Below are 17,683 nucleotides of genomic sequence, written 5' to 3'. Positions count from 1 at the left end.
AAATGTCAGTTAGTCCTTGACTGATCAATATTGTATGTCTCTATCCATTTTCATGAGAAACCACTTTGAAGATATCAATATGTAATACAACAAGCACTGTTAGTTTTCTACCACTTTGTTTGTAACTGTACTGTCTGTACTGTTCTTTTGCTATTTTGTAAAAGGTTGTCTGTCTGTTAATGTTTTCCTCCTTTTATTTTAAAAATAAAATTGAAAAAATAAAAAAAGGAATTAATCTTTCATCCACGCTGTTCTGCTTCCTACTTAAAAACATACATGGAGTATTTACTCTCATAAGAGTTATTGCCAAGTAGACAGTTTCGCTTCTATTTTCAACCAATACATAGGAATGACATCTTACAAATGTGTCCTTCTATTTTTCCAGGAAGTCTCCATCCAATTTCCAGAGATAACCAAAAGGGCAAAACTCAAGAGAGAACAGACTTAATTACCCTCATGAAAATATTTGCCCTCTCTTGCTAGAATATGGCCTGCACATCAATTTGGCTGAGAGGCTATGCAACAAGTATAGACTCAGCTATGAGTAAGATATAAACTTTTTTTGCTCTTAACATTCTCATTTAGAGTAAAGACATACAAAGTAGAATATAACTTATGCATATGGTAAGTATATTGAGTAAGCAAAAGTAAATTTTAAAAGAATGCCCTCAAGAATACTATGTATTCTGGCAGATATAATGGTAGGTATGTGTCATTATACATTTTTCATTTTCCAAACCCAAATACACACCACCAAGAGTGAATCTAATGTGAACTGTACACTCTGGGTGCTAGTGATATACCAATGCAGGTTCATCAGCTTTAACAAATATACTGTGAAGACAGAGGTACACTAGTCCCCCGCCCCCATTCTCAGGGAATAGGATCTAAAAGGATACCTACTACTGCAGGTAGTACCAAATTCTAAATACATTGCATTTCTCCTACACATATATACCTATAATAAAGTTTAAATTATACATTAGATACAGTAAGAAATGAACAATATACCACAATGAAAGTTTTCAAAAACTCACTAGCTGTTTATTTCTAGAATTGCCCATTTGACATTTTCAGTCCAAAGCTAATCATAGGTAACTGAAATGTCAAATCACACAAAAGTGAAACCACAGATAAGAGAGGATGACTGCTGTATGTGGCAAATCTGTGCATTCTGTTAAATTTTTCTAGGAATCTAAAAATACTCTAAAAATAAAGTTTGTTTAAAGGCAGAGGAAAAGGACCAGTCTCTGTGATCTCTGCCTGTCATCAGCCACAACTGCTCAGGCTCCATCCTCAGTTCTCTTTCTACTTAACAAATGCATAAGCTCCCAATGTTTCAACCACCATCTTTAAGTTAATCACCTCGAACGTTGATTTCTAGCCCTAAGCTCCAAACCTACATTCTCGCTGGCCTCTCAAAAATCAACATTTTCAAAACAGAGCTCATTGGCCAATGTGACTGAACAAGATACTAAACTAAGGATACAAATCAGAAAGAATATAAATTCATCACTTGCTAAAGAAATGGCTACATAAGTGGAAAATCCAAGAGAACCAATGAAAGGCTGTTTTTATACATGAGATAATATGACTAAAGTTACTTAACACTTAAAAAAAGAGATAACTTCCTAAGCTAGTAAGATAGAAACTATACACTAATCAATCACATTCATAACTTCAAATAATAACTAGTTAGACAGTGAAGTGAGAAAGAATACTTATGATAGCAACAAAACACCAATATATGTAAATAAATATATAAAAGTCACAGAAGTGGAAAAAAACATTAATACATTAAAGTGCACTTAAAAAAATAAAAAAGCTCACTGCATTCTTGGAAAAAATATTCATCATAAAGATTTCATAATATCAAGCTAATTTAAAATTTTAACACAATTTGAATTAAAGCAGAAATATTTATTTTCTGGTTTTTTTTTTGGTTTTTCTCCAGTACCAGGAACCGAACTCACGACCTTGCACTTGCCAGGCAGGCGCTTTTGCCGCTGAGCTAAATCCCCAGCCCCTATTTTCTGTTGTTGAAGAGCCGATTCTAAAGCTCATAAAGAAAAAAAAGCAAACAAGAACAACCAGGGAAACTCTGAAAATAAAGGAAAATGAAGGGGAGGAGACTAACCCTAACTGATATGAAAATTCCATGACTTCAGTAAGGAAAACCGTGAACAATTAGAATACAAAGAAGCCAAGGAAACAGAAAGTAAAGGACAGAAACACTCAAATGAGATGGAAACTGAGTATGTAACAAAGGCAACAGGGTAAAGGTGAACTTTTGAATTAATAGTGTTGGGACAGTGTAGCCTTTTAAAGAAAATAAACCTGTATTCATACCTTACTACATACACCAGGATACAATTAAAAATTTAAATATAGAAAATGAAACCACAAAAGTACAGAAAGAAAATAGGGAACATAGGCAAACTTTTTTTAAATCTTGGAATTAGAAAAGGCTTTCTGAGTCATAATTTATTTTTAAGATTTTTTTCTCTTTATTTTTGTCATTCTGAGACAGGGTTTCACTATGCATGCAGTTCAGGCTGGTCTTGCTCAGGCTGGCCTCAAACTTGCAGTGATCCTCCTACCTCAGCCTCCCAATCTGAGTCAGAATTTGGACATCAGAGAAGAAATAAATATTTCTGGCTGCACAATAAAGCAAGATCTTTTGCATGGCACAAACATACATACACATATACCCTAAGCAAAGCAGGAGTCATAAATTCAAAAGAGAGATGGCAAACCAGGAGATAACATTTGGAATCCATGGGAGCAAATCCCCTAATTTATAAAGAACTTCTCAAAACTGAAAGAACCCAGTAATTAAGTGGGCATGTTATGAGAAAAAAGCAAATAAAAACTAAATTGAGATATTATTTTAGACCCATCAGAACTCTCAGAAATCCAGAAGGTTGACAGAATATTGTTGATGAAATTGTGGAAAATTCAGTCATCCTCAGACATTGTTGGTAGGAGTAAAAAACACTCCGTGGGGGCAAAGGGAAGTCAATAATTTTTACTTTTTTATTGTTATTTTTTTTTGGTGAGACAGGCTCTTGCTGCTCATTCCACACTGGCCTTGTACCCACTACAGAAAGTCCCCAACTTACAAATTCGAGTTGTGAATTTACACAGGGGTACTGTATAAGATTCCCTTTGTTGGCTTACAAATTTGACTTACAAGCAATTCTCCCAGGAGAATCCCAAATTCAGTCCCACTTTGGCATTTAGCAAGACCTTGTCTCAAAAATAAAAAAATAAATGGGGCTTGGAATGTAGCTCAATGGTGGAGCTCCCCTGGCTTTGACCCCCAGTACTTAAAAAAAAAATGTCACCCAATAAGATGCTGGCTAAATTACATCAATCTGTCTGTGCAGTGGAATCACATCAGCTATTTTAAAACTGAGATCAATTAGCTGGGCACAGTGGTGTATTCTTGTACTTCCAGCTACTCAAGAGGCTGAGGCACGAGAATCATAAATTTGAGGCCAGCCTGGGCAACTCAGTGAGACGCTGTTTCAAAAAATAAAAAGGGCTGGGGATGCATCTCAGTGGTAAAGCACCCTTGCATTTGTTGCCTAGCACTTAAAAAAGTCTTTTCCTGCACCTTATGTACTGTTGGAAGCAGCTGAAGCTGGAAATTGGTCATATTTGTGAGGGAAGGACCGAGCCAGGGTGCCTAAAACAGTCAAGCTGCCTCAGTCTTGAGAAAAAGCATCCTACCCTAACAATTTCAGTCACTAGTTGCTAGCCAACCTTGTGTCTCCTGATACTAACTTTGCAAACATATTAAAAAATGCCCCTACTGTTGCTGTTCAGTCCTCTTGCCCATCAGCTAAGAGGCCACCCCACCTGACCCCAGCTTTTGTCTCTTGTCTTTATTTTCTAAATGCTCTCACCGTTTTCTCCTGAGGACCACCAGACACCACTGAGTCCCTACAATGTACATCTAACCACTCCTCAAAATGACTGTAAACTGCATGATTTACAAACATGTACTAAAAAAAAAGCAAAACAAAAGAAAAAATACATCACGAGAGACTTCGCTCTGTGTAGCAATATGGGATGGTCTCCAGAGATTAGAAAAAACAACAAAATGTAAGAGAAGGCAGTGATAAGAGTTATTTTTATGATAATTGCATAAACAGCGTAAAAATAAACAAGAAACACTTAAAATTACCTCTAAGAGGTAAAACAGGATCAAACAAGCTCTTTCATTCTTGTTTGTGCACACCAACTCAAGAGGGAAGGAAGGGAATGGTGCACAGGCACCTGAACAGCTAAGCAACACTGCCCATGGCCAGGCACCTGTACATTTCCTACAACCAAAAGATGGTAAAACAGAAGGTAAACTTAAGAAGTCCAGGTGGTAAAAACTTGAGGTTGGAGCCAAATTCATTAACAGAAATTATCTCAGTCAGGTGACAACGCCATCCTGCCCACTCTGCCACACTCCTCCCAGTGACACTCACCACACAGGACCCACTCCTCTTACCCTTGCAGCAGCTGTGGCCTCTTCAGGGCCCCAAAGGTAACAGATCCCTGAGCAGATGCTCATTATCATGGAGGGCTCCTCCTGCTCCAGGTCCTGCAGATGTATCTGAAACACAGGACACTGGGATAGGATTTTATTGGGGAGTTTTCCATTCACAGGAATTGATTTCTCAATCACACTGAGAGTTTTCATTCTATACCAAAATGTTTGGGAAAGAAGAAAATTAAACCACCACAAATTTCCCCTAATTTAATCATGGTGGCAGGTCTTGGTTCACACTACCCAGCCTCGGCCATTGAATAACTGTGTGACCTACAATGAGTGCTTCAACTTCTCTGAGCCTCAGTCATCTGGGGAAAGAAGGATAATAACAGAAGCCAGCTTTCAGGGCCAAAGGAGAACCACACATGAAGCAATGCCCAGTACATGCATGGTGCCGTCCAGCCACCAGGGGACAGATGTGCACCTGAATGCCTGGCTACACTCATCCTACTCCTGCCTCCCTGCCCAGACAGCGCCTCCAGGAATGGTGGCCAGCCTCAGTCCTGCCAGTGGTACTTCCTGATTATCTCACTTTAAATATCCCTTCCTGTACCCAAACACACAAGCATATGTAAGAAAAATGGTGCAAGAACAGGACAGTACCACTCCAAGGTCTGTTCTGAATCTCAGCACTTCTGTGCATTTATATACGAGGAAGAAGTCATAGGCTAGAAAACACAAGATTCCAATGCTTTTATCCTTCATGCTCCACACTGCACAGAGAAGGAACAGAAGGCCCTGAGAGGGGCACGTGCCTCAGAGCACAGTAGCAGGGAGATCGGGACTGGACACTGAATCTCTTTCCTCAAGCCTCTTCTTCGTACTTCATGAAGACCCTCAGGATTTTCCTCCTCCCTTGTCTGCTCCTTCTCTGCTGCTGTGCACCTGCTGGCACAGCCACAGAGCTCTCTCTTCAGCGCTGTGCTATTCTCCTTAGAATATCTCTTCACCATGGCCCTTCCCAGCTTAAGTAAATCCTACCTACATCCCAATTCACCCCACACTCCTCCTGGGATATGCTTCTATATGCCTCCTCTCAAAACTGCTCCTCTGCTTTGCCCACCTCACAGCTGAGCAGGTCAGGATCCTTGGGTAACCCTCTCATCCTCTTCCCTCCCCATCAAAAAAGCTGAGACTCTACCTTCAGAATATCTGCAAACCCACACCTTATGGAAAACCAACACAAAATAAATCAAAGATCTCACGAAAGTGCTAACACTAGAAAACCTTTGGAAGAAAACACAAGTGTAAATTTTCATCACCATGCATTAGACAACAGACTCACATATGAAACCCAAAGCACAAAAAATAAAACATAATTAGATAAAATGGACTTCATTAAACTTTTTAAAGTTGTGCCTAAAAAGAACAGCATTAGAAAAGTGAAAAACCACCCAAACAATGGCAGACAATGTGTACAAATATTAAATACAGGATCTAAAATACCCTGAACCTAGAATATATAAAAATCAGTGACCATTCAATGATACGGACAACCTGATTTTCAAATGAGCACAGAATATGAAAGGGAATAATCCCAAAGAATGTATGCAAATGACCAGTATAGATATGAAAAGATTGTGACACCACTAGCCACAAAGGAAATGAAACTCAGACATACTATGAAGTACCACCTCACATCCAGCCAGCTACGATAGCAATAATAAAAACCAGAGAAAAAGAAGTGTTAGGGTGTGGAGCCACTGGAACTCTTATCTACTACTCTGAGAATGAACTACAGGATGAACTTTGGGAACATTACAGTAAGTGAGCAGCCAGTCACAAAGGACCACACATGGTGTGACGCCATTTATATGCCATGTCCAAAGCAGGCAAGACCAAAGAGATAAAATAGACGACAGCTAGGTGACCAGTATGGAGATTCAGAGATTAATGTGAGCACAGCTTGATAGTACAAGATTTTCTTGGGGTTATGAAAAGTGTTTTAACACTGAGAACAATCAGGGCTGCACAACTCTTGTGAATGTACACAATCACAGAATTTCACACTTCCGGGGCAAACTCTCCATGACATCAGTGATAGCTTAATAAAGCACAAACAACAAAATGTGGCAAACTCTCCACCACTCTGCACCTCAACAGGCACTACCTCGTAGGGCCCTGTACACTCTGAGCTCTATAGCAGCCTCTGCTCTGCTCTCCCTGCATCTACACTCAGCCCTTCAGTACACAGAGACCAGCCCAGGAGGATGGAGGCTCTCTCTGAGACTCAGAAGTGACTTATGCTCAGAACCCGCCAATGGCTCCCCAGTGTCCAAAGCCAGACCTCATTATCAAGCTCCACCCACCTCTCCTTCTTAGCTGAGCCCATACCCCCTGTGCTCACTGAAGACCCTCAAGTGTCCAGGGCAAGTGCAGCCTTGCACTGGGACATCTCCACTTCCTGCTCCCACATCCTGTCCCCAAATTTGGCCTGACTGGATCCCATCCAGCACTCTCCTGTCTCCTTTCAGGACACTGCCCTGGCCTCTATCTACCTCTTTTCCTGTTTATCCAAGACTTTCCACTCTCTGGTGGACCTCATTCACTCTTTGACTTGAGGCCTGCCTGCTTGCCCCTTTAGCTCAGCGTCAGCCACTGGAATGTACTGCAAGGATGGAGGTGTTCAGTATCTGTAGGTCCCCTACTCTCCAGGAGCCATGCAAAGATTTTGAGTACCTAAAGGTGCTCAGGTTGATGTATGACCTGAACCTGTAACCTTACTCCAACTAATTTACACGTACAAAACCACACAAGGCTAGTGCCTTCCACATGCCTGTGCCTGTGGACAGGTCCACACCTGGATTGCTCTGAGCAGCCCCAAAACAGAAATTGGGTCCATAAAAGGATCATGCATTTTTCAAAAAGTATTTTAAAAATGCAGAACAGGAGGTTATCCTCAAAAGGAGTTTCTCTATGAATTCCTCAAAATTTCATCATACCAGGACCAGACATCTATGTCATCGTTAATCTCCAACTATTCCATGATGAAGAAAGCAGGCAGAGCATCCCACAAATAAGAAATCTGAGGTTCAGGTATTGGGGAAGGGGTTCCAGGGTCACAAAAGCTAAAGTTTAACCATAGTTCTTCCAAGAAAGCAGCTATGGGAGAAAGATATGTATGCAAATGCAATGGGTTCACCCCTAATAAATAGCTCTAAGAAATCAATGAGAAAAGGACAAAAAGTCCAAAAGAAGAAAAGTGGAACCTCAGCAAGTGAGTTACAGGAAGGCAATATAAATCATCTCACATACCTGACAAGATGCCCCCAAAACCGAGAACAAGAGAAAGTAGACAAAATTATACTCAGACGTGATGGCACCAATGGGGGAAATGGAATCCAGAAATAAGACAGTGGGTCATAATGAGGGCAAATGGGTCCTGGAACACATTTCAGCTGAGGATGCAAATAGGCACAGTTCAGCTAGAGGGCACACTGGCCTGAACCTGCAAAATTCTGACCAGTTTCACACTCAGATATACAATATGTGTTCTGGTTGACCTCACTCTGGTTGACCTGCAGTTTTACGTGAGGTGTGCAAAAGGATGGACATCCAGATGCTCCTGACCTTGCAACAGGGTTACAAACTGATAAATGTATCTTAAAGTACAAATGTTCTTAATGAAAAATGCACCGATTACACCTGACCTACATCCTAGCTCAGTGAGACAGCCCCCTGCAGAGCTTCAGCTGCTTCCCCTTGCAACCAGGGAAAGATCACACTCACTGCCATGGCTCAGCTTCATGACAGGATCATCTTGCATATCTTGAGCCAGGGAAAGGATTGAAATTCCAAATCCCAACTACACTGTCTACAGAAAGGCATTCCTCTCACAGCATAATAAAGGTGAAAAATTATAAGATAAATCACCATAAGTTGGGGGCTGACATATTTGAGTTTTAATGGCAAAAGACTAGAATTTCTTCCACAGGGGCAGGTTAAATAAATTGTGGAACATCTACAAGCAACCAGAGAAAATAATAATGTCTTCTATAAGCTAAACCCCCAAATTAAAAAAATAAGGTGGGTAGGAAAGCCCTGGGCTCAGGAGCAATCCTCAACACCAGAATCTTTGAGGAGCTTCCAAAGCTAACAAGGGCAAACCCCACCTTAAAGAGTCTGACTGAATTGCTTCCTGGAAAGCCCACAAACTAGTGTCATTACAACTCCCTGTGTTCCTCCATCACAGTCACTTGGACAAAACTCTCAGTCTTCAGGAAATGGAAGCAAAAATAACAAACACTGAAAGAATCTGGGAAGAAAGACTCATTATTGGGCAGGAGGAAAGTAAAAATAGAAAGGCAGATGAACTGGGGTTATTTCTTGAGCTTTGTGAAAACATTAACAATTAAAACACATAACTGAAATGAAAGAAATTCAACAGTAGGGCCACAACAAACTTTCAATAAATGGTTGTTAAGTGAGCTGTGGGAGAGGAAGCCACAGTACCTCTGCAAGACTCACTCAGTCTCCACTGGCAGATGAGCATTTTTCTTCCTCAGTTTAAAAAAAAAACAGAAAACAAGGCAAATAGTAGTATAGAAAAAATGAGGAGGGCTTCCAGGAAGATAGTGGAGTAGTAAAAAGCAGAAAAAGAGCCTGACATTTGCTATCCAGATACTTGAATATAGCAATGCAAGGAAGAGAAGAAGGAGGGAAGTGGATCCCCTGGACCTAGGAAGGATTTGAAGTGAGAACTAAAGTCCACACAGAGAGCAAAAACAAAAAGTTCAATGAAGAAGGAGGGAGCAGGTGATGCCTTCTCCTTGAGTTAAGACTCACTGCATGGGAGAAGAGTGGACCTGTGGACACACGGTGACTGCTGTCAACCCCAGAAGCCTCCAGGGAAAGACACAGCAGTTGAAGGCAGCAATGGAAAGGAAGGACTGCAGTGGCCATTGGTGAGTGCTGTGGGATCAGATGTCCCATGAGAGAAACCAGTTGTCTAGGAGCTATCTTGGAGAAGGGCCAATTGAACTCAGAACTCGAAACAGCTGCTGGCTCCATCTAGCAGCTCCAAGCTGAGTTCACGCCCACAGAAGGTGTACTGACTGCTGCAGTCTGAACGGGTCCAGTTCCAGCCTCACACCCAGAAACCAGCCTGAACTTCAGAGGAAAGGAAGGTGCAGAATCGCTGAGATTATCCACTACCCTGCCATAAAGCTACTGCTGCCTTGCTGGAATAAATCAAGTGGATCTGGACTCTCTCCATACACTGTCTACCAGAGACAGTGGAGACAAACCTGCAATTGGACTCTCCCCCATTTCTTGTTTTTTCTTCATTGTTTGATCTTAGTTTTACATGAATATGAACATACTTTCTAGGTTTTTTATGGATGTTGTTCTGTTTTTCCTTTTATTTCTTCCTTCTCTCTTTCCTTCCTGTATTCTGAACCAGTTTCCCAAAGTTTGTGTGATCCTTTGTCTTCCAGCCTTCCTTCTCCCTCTTCTTCTATTTCTCTATATTTCCACTTAACCCCTTTAAATTTTCTTCCCTTAGGGTAAAATTGGCATATTGAGGGCTTATTACTGCACACAGTTTTCAAGTTTGTCTTCGATTTTGTTATATAACCACTCATCTAGCTCAATGGGTAAAGGTGGTAAATTAATGGTTACCACAGTTTGTCATTTTCTAGATTGTGTTTGATGCTATTGTTCTTGATGATTGTACCACTTCAGCCAAAGTGACATAATGTTTCTAACCAGCTGTTCTTCCTGGTATACCAAGAGGGAGAAGGCATAACGGACTGAGAAAGTACTGTGGGTCAGTGCCAAAGAACCAGAGGCTAGGCCAAGCAGGCAGGAACTTCTCATACCCAACAAATTGAAGAAGTAGGATCTTGCTACCTCTTTAACAAACTCAAAACCCCAAAACCTGCTATACCTGAAAGATATCTCTGAGAAGTAGGCATTTCTTAAGGGTTCTAAATATTAACAATAAAGGAACTCACCATACACTATTTACAAGTGTCAACCCAGGAATTAACTTTTAAAAAAATCAGAAAATGAGAAGAGAGTAAAACTGGATGCAACCCCAGACATCCAATTCACAAAAGGCAAACCCAGGGGGCAATAACATGGGACAATCTGAAAGCCACCCCCCTGGCTGCTCTGAAATGTTAACAACAAAGCAAATGAATGAGGCTGTAGCAAGACTCAAATCAGACACAATTTCTCAGATAACTACAGAGATGCTGGCCAATGAAAAACAAGCTTAATTACTCTAGGGCAGACAGAGATTAAAAAAAATGGAGGAGCTTTGGAAAATGACGGAAATGATCAATACCCAAAATAGGAAAAAAAAATGCAATCAATAAAACAGATTCAAGCAGATGTCCAGGAGACTAAAAATTCTGTTGAAAGTATACACATCAGAGTGAACCATTGTGAGGACATAATTTCACATATAGAAGACAGGCTTGCAGTTAGCAAGCATGAGCAGAAAGATTTCTTTAAAATAGCAAGGGACCATGAAAAAGCAATCTAGCAGCTGCTAGATAATAAAAAGAAGAATAAAATAAGATAGATTTGAGTCAATGAAAAAGCAGGAGATAGCATAAATGATATAAAAAACCTATTCACAAATATTATGGCAGAAAATTTCTCTGGGAGGAAAAAAGAATTTGACATTCAGTTAATTGAGGCATATAGAACTCAAATTAGCCATGATCAAAAAAAGGTATAGCAAGGCATATAATAGTCAAGATTCCAGAAATTGAACACAAGTATATAATATTAAAAACTGTTATAGAAAAGAAACAAATCACCTATAAGGAAAGCTCATCAGAATCACTGCTGACTTTTCAACATAAACCCTCAAGTCAAAGGCAGGAAAAAAGTATTTGACATTCAGTTAACTGAGGCATATAGAACGCAAATTAGCCATGATCAAAAAAAAAACTATAGCAAGGCATATAATAGTCAAGATTCCAGTAATTGAACACAAGTATATAATATTAAAAGCTATTATAGAAAAGAAACAAATCACCTATAAGGAAAGCTCATCAGAATCACTGCTGACTTCTCAACATAAACCCTCAAGTCAAAGCTAGGAGGGAAGTATTTCAAGCCTGAAAAGAAAACAACCTCCTTCTCAGATTGCTTTACCCCACAAAAATATCTTTCAAAAGTGATGGAGAAATAAGATACTTCCATGATACTTCCATGAAGAACACCTGAGGAAACTCATGAACACCACACCACCACTCCAAAATGTTCTAAAGGACATTCTGGAAAGGGATAACAAACACTACAACTCCATAAACTCCAACAGAATGAATCCACCAGGCAAGGCAAACAAACAGAGGGGAATAAAGGAAAGCCAACAACCGGAAAATAATATGAAAATAAGTGAAACGTATCAGTTATAACCATCAGTGTAAATGGTTTCAATTTACCAATCAAAAGAAAGAGACTGTTACATGGATGAGAAAGCAAGATCCAACCATGTGCTGCATACAAGAAACACATTGAATTCAAAAAGAAATTCATAGACTGAAAGTCAAAAGATTGAAAACAATACTCCATGTGACAAAAACCCAGAAAATCCAGGGGTAGCTATTGTAGACAAAGTGGATTAAAGCCAAGATTGATGAAGAGAGACAAAAAAGGTCATTACATCCTTGTTAATGGGAAGAATCCAAGAGGAAGAGATAACAATCACAAATATATATGCAACAAATACCAGTGCACCCAACTATGTAAAACAAATATAAACAGACATGAAAAATCAAATAAGCACTAGTACAGTTGTATTGGGGGACCTCAACACCCCACTGCCACAAATAGATAAACCAGACAAAAATTCAACAAATAAATGTCAGAACTGAACCAAACTTTTGAACAAATGGACTTAGTAAATGTCTACAGTGTAGTCTACCCCACACATTCAAAACACACATTTTCGTCTGATACATATGGGATATTCACCAAAGTAGACCACATACTAGCTCTAGAATAAGCTTAAGTAAATGTAAAGGACTTGAAATTGTCCCATGCATGTGATCAGACTGTAGTGTGATGAAATTGGAAACCAATGGCAAAAGAAAGAAACCACAAGAACTTCATAAGAACATGGAAATTAAATAACACCCTCCTGAACAACCAATGGGTCACAAATGAAATTAAACAAGAAATTAGACAGTTTCTACAATTAAACAATAATGCAATACAATATACTTGGACTTATGAGACACAATGAGAGCAATCCTAAGGGGGAAATTTATAGCAGTGAAATACCCATATCAGAAAAACAGAGCAAGCCCAAATAAACAACTTAATGTGGAACCTCAAGTTTCTAGAAAAAAAAACAGCAAGTGAAGCCCAAAGCTCATATGAGGAAGGAAATTATAAAGCTCAAAATATAAATTTATGCAGTGGAGACTAACCAAACAATACCAAGAATCAATGAACTGAGAAGTTGGTTCTTCAAAAGATTAAATAAAATTGACAAACCTTGGCCTAAAAAAGAAAAGAAAAAGAAAGCAAGACTCAAATCCATGCAATTAGGAATGAAAAGGGTGGAATCACAACAGACCCTGCAGAAATCCAAATGATCATCGCTACTGACTTTAAGAAGTTGAATTCTGGAGAGCGGGACATCTGGCTTCTGAACTGGAGCCTTCCTTGTGGTAATGAGGAAAGAGCAGTGACCACCTGGCACAGAAGCTTCAGCAGGTTTAAAAATGGGTGATGTTGAGAAAGGCAAGAAGATTTTTATACAGAAGTGTGCCCAGTGCCACACTGTTGAAAAGGGAGGCAAGCACAAGACTAGGCCAAATCTCCATGGTCTCTTTCGGTGGAAGAGATGTCAGGCTGTTGGATTTTTCTACACAGATGCCAACAAGAACAAAGGTATCCCCTGGGGAGAGGATACATTGATGGAGTATTTGGAGAATCCCAAGAAGTACATCCCTGGAATAAAAATGATCTTCGCTGGCATCAAAAAGAAGGGAGAAAGGGCAGACTTAATCACTTACCTCAAAAAGGCTACTAATGAGTAATAGTTACTGCCTTATTTACTACAGAACAGAAATGTCACATGGCATTTTTATGTGTAACATAACTTCATAGATCTCATACACCAGAATTCAGATCACAAGTGGCATCAGAGAATATTTTTGTAGGACAGTCCCGATTTAAGTAAAATTGGCTTGTAGTGAAATGGATATCTTTTTTTCCCCAAGTTTTGATAGTAATTTCAGGTTAGTAAATACTATCACTGTTTTCCCTTTCCAAATATATGCTTGGACTTGATTAGTAATGTTCAACTTTTCACAAAGATTGAGAATGTCATCTCAAAACTTACTGAAGGTTGGTTTTATATTTAGATTTATATAACTGGTTCTGTGACTATGGTTAAATACAGGGAAATCCCACATTGTCTCAAAACCAAGCAAGACTCCCCTGTTTGAGTTTGTGTTTATGAGCCTATTTAAGGGAATGGTTGAAGACAAGAAAGCCATGTCTATATTTTTGGTCTTGACTATGCCAATTTAATTAGAATTCCCGGTATCTAAAAAAGCGCTGCCTTTTGCTTACGGAAAGGCATTTTAGTGTGGTGTATGTATAACACCAAATAAAGACTATTTAACTTTTCTCACAAAAAAACCCAGGAAGGTGTACTCTAATAAAATAGGAAATGCAAAGGAAATGGACAGATTCTTAGTGATATATGAATTACCAAAGCTGAATCAAGAAAATATAAAAATTCTAAATAAACAGGTATCAATCTAGGAAACTGAGGAGATAACGACAAACCTACCAATAAAGAAAAGCCCAGACCTTGATAGATTCACTGCTGAATTCTACAAGAAATTTAGAGAAGACCTAACACTACTTCTTCTCAAACTCTTTAATGAAATTGAAAGGGAAGCAACATACCCAAATTCATTCCATTCCTGGAAGCAAGCATTACCCTGACACCAAAACAAGAGAAGGACCTAACTAAGAAAGAGAACTACAGCCCAATCTCCCTAATGAAGACAGATGCAAAAATCTGGCCAACAGAATGAAGCAAATCATCAAGATTATGTACCATGACTAAGTAGGATTCATCCCATAAATTCAAGGACGATTCAACATACACAAATCAATAAATGTAATACACCATATTAACACAGTCATGGATAAAAACCATAGGTTCATCTCAATAGATGCTAAAAAGCTTTTGACAAAATTTAACACACATTCATGACAAAAACCCTACAGAAAATTGGAATAGATGGTCTTTATCTCAATCCAATAAAAGCCATCTATGACAACCCAACAGCCAACATCATACTAAATGAAAAAAAAATTGAAAGCTTTTACTCTATGATCAGGAACAAGAATATCCATTGTCACCACTCTTATTCAATGTAGTTCTAGAAACTTTATCCAGAGCACCTACCCAAGACAAAGAAATAAAATGAATAATCATAGGAAAGGAAGAAATTAAATTGTCATCATTACAGATGGCAAGATACTCTACATAGAAGACCCCCAAAACTCCACCAAAACACTTCTAGCTTTTCTAAGGAAAATCAGTAGTGTATCTTGATACAAAGTCAATACTCAAAAATCAACAGCCCTCTGTACATGAATAACAAACTCACTGCGAGAGAAATTAGGGAAACAACACCTTTCACAATACATCCAAAACAATTAAATACCTACGAATCAATCTAACAAAGGAAGTAAAAGACCTTTACACTGAAAACTACTATACTCTGAAAAAGGATATTGAAGAGGACATCAGAAAATGGAAAGATATCCCTTGCTTTTGGGTAGGAAGGATCGATATAGTGAAAATGGCCACACTTCCAAAACTGTTATACAGATTCCATGCAATCCTGATGAAAATTCCAATGGCATATCTCACAGAATTAGAGAAAGCAACCCTAAAATTCATTTGGAACCAGAAGAGACCTAGAATACCAAGGGCAATTCTGGCCAAGAAATCCAAGGCAGAGGGCATCACAATTCCTGACTTGAGATTATACTATGAAGATACTGTGATAAAAACAGCCTGTTATTGGCAAAAAAACAGACCCAAGAATCAATGGAACAGATTAAAAGATGCAGAAGTAACACCAGACATACTTAGCGCCCTTACCTTTGACAAAGGTGCCAAATACCTTCATTGGAAGAAAGACATCCTCTTTAATAAATGATGTTGTAAGAACTGCCTTTGCACATGCCAATGATTAAAACTGGACCCATATCTTTCACCATGAACTAAACTACATTTCAAATGGATCAAAGATCTAAATATTAAAACAGAAACAGTAAATCTGCTGGAAGATAGGGTAAGAACTCTTGAAGACAGTGGTGTAGGCAAAGATTTAGAAACAAACCCCAACTGCACAGGAACTACGGCAAAATATTAACTGGGATTTCATCTTATTAAAAAGCTTTTGCACAGCAAGAGAAACCACCAACAGAGTGAAGAGACAACCCAAACACTGGGAAAAAAAATTTGTCAGCTGTTTCTCAGACAAAAGATTACTACTAAGAACATATAAAGAAATAAAAAAAATTCAGAACCCCCCGACCAAATTTAAAGACTCAGTCCAAAAATGGCTATCTGAGATGCATACACATATCTCAGATGAAGAAGTACAAACAGAAAATAAATATATGAAAAAATGTTCAACATCACTAGGCATTCGAGAGATGCAAAATTTCTTGTGTTTTTTGAGACAGGGTCTTGATATGCAGTTCAGGCAGGTCTTGAAATGACATTGTAGCCCAGGCTGACCTTGAACTCACAACAAGCCTCCTGCCTCAGCCTTGAGGGATGCAAATTAAAATAATGTTGAGATTTCATCTCACTCCAGAAAGAATGGCTACTATCAAGGAATCAAGCCAGGTGTGGTGGCTCACACCTGTAATCCCAGAACTTGGGAGGCTGAGGCAGGAGGATCCCTGTGAGTCTGAGGCTAGCCTGGGCTACAAAGTGAGTTCAAGGCCAGACTGAATTGCGTAGCAAAACCCTGTCTCAAAACAAAAAAAAAAAAAAGGAAAAAAAATCAACCAATAACAAATGCTGGCAGAGCTGTAGGGAAAAAAAAGAACCTTTCTCCACTGTTAATGGGAGTCCAACCACTGTGGAAATCAGTCTGAAGATTCCTCGAAAAACTAGGTTTAGAAGTTCCATTTGATGCAGCTATTCCCCTTCTTGGTATCTATCCAAAAGAAAAGCATCATAGCACAGCAATACATGCACACCATGTTTATAGCAACACAGTTTGTAATAGCCAAATCTTGGAAACACCCCAAATATGCATCAACTGGTGAATGGATAAAGAAGATGTGGTGTTTTAGATAATGCAGTACTACTCTGCCATATAGAAGGTTAAGCTTGAGACATTTCTAGGAAAATGGATGCACCTTGAGACCATACTGTTAAGTGAAATTAATTGGACACATGGATAAATACTGCACTGTTTCTGTGGTATGAGAAACCAAAAGTATAAAGGACTAAAATGTATAATAGGTACTATGAAATAGGAAGAAAATGTTCAAATGGCCATGGGAATAAGGGAGAGGAAAAGGGGATAGCAAAGAAGGGAAAAGTTTAAAAGATGAGAACAGAAGGGAAGAATGGAAACAGAGCTTTCATTAATGGGGAGAGGAGGAGGGGTTGAAGGGAGAGTAGGGGAATGAGAAAAAATCAAGTTATATCCTGTACAGGTACAAATTCTCTATGATGAACGTGATCATTATGTATATCTGAAAGGTACCAATGAAATCTAATGAAAAAGAAAAAAATTGTTAAGCTAAAAAAGAGAAAAGGAAGGAGGATCACTTTGATAATAATCACACTCATTTGGAGGACACACCAGCAGAACGGGGTGTGACTCAAGAAACTTCCCCTGAGGGGCACAGAGATGTACATCTTCAGATCTTCACTATAGTTCTGCTTTTAACACAGAAATGCAACAGAGCCCAAACAGCCACCAGCAAGGGCCTGGGTAAAAGTTGGGAGTCAGTCACATCATAGAATAGTTTGCATCCATTAAAAGGAATAAAGTGATTTCCTATGCACAATGACTGTTCAGTTGGAAGGTTTTCTGTAGATCATTATCATGTTTCCTAATAAACCATAATACAGTACCTGTGTCTACTCCAGAGTTCCTCAACCCTGAG

General features: G+C 39.1%; 1 protein-coding gene across 1 annotated transcript; it reads left to right on the top strand.

The window, feature by feature from the left end:
- The first annotated feature begins 13,222 nt into the window (after nt 1-13,222).
- On the top strand, nt 13,223-13,554 carry LOC102025767 (cytochrome c-like). Its single transcript, XM_005397827.1, has one exon. It carries the CDS (start codon nt 13,237-13,239, stop codon nt 13,552-13,554), a length of 318 nt encoding a protein of 105 aa, XP_005397884.1. The 5' UTR covers nt 13,223-13,236.
- Nucleotides 13,555-17,683: the final 4,129 nt, after the last annotated feature.

This window comes from Chinchilla lanigera, unplaced genomic scaffold, assembly GCF_000276665.1.
Source record: "Chinchilla lanigera isolate Chin_1 unplaced genomic scaffold, ChiLan1.0 scaffold00059, whole genome shotgun sequence".
Lineage (NCBI taxonomy): Eukaryota > Metazoa > Chordata > Mammalia > Rodentia > Chinchillidae > Chinchilla > Chinchilla lanigera.
The sequence above is the reverse complement of the archived record's forward strand: the minus strand, read 5'-3'. Positions and strand labels throughout refer to the sequence as shown.

Excerpts from the sequence above, each read along its gene's own strand:
- LOC102025767 (XM_005397827.1), top strand. The coding sequence starts at position 13,237 with ATGGGTGATGTTGAGAAAGGCAAGAAGATTTTTATACAGAAGTGTGCC.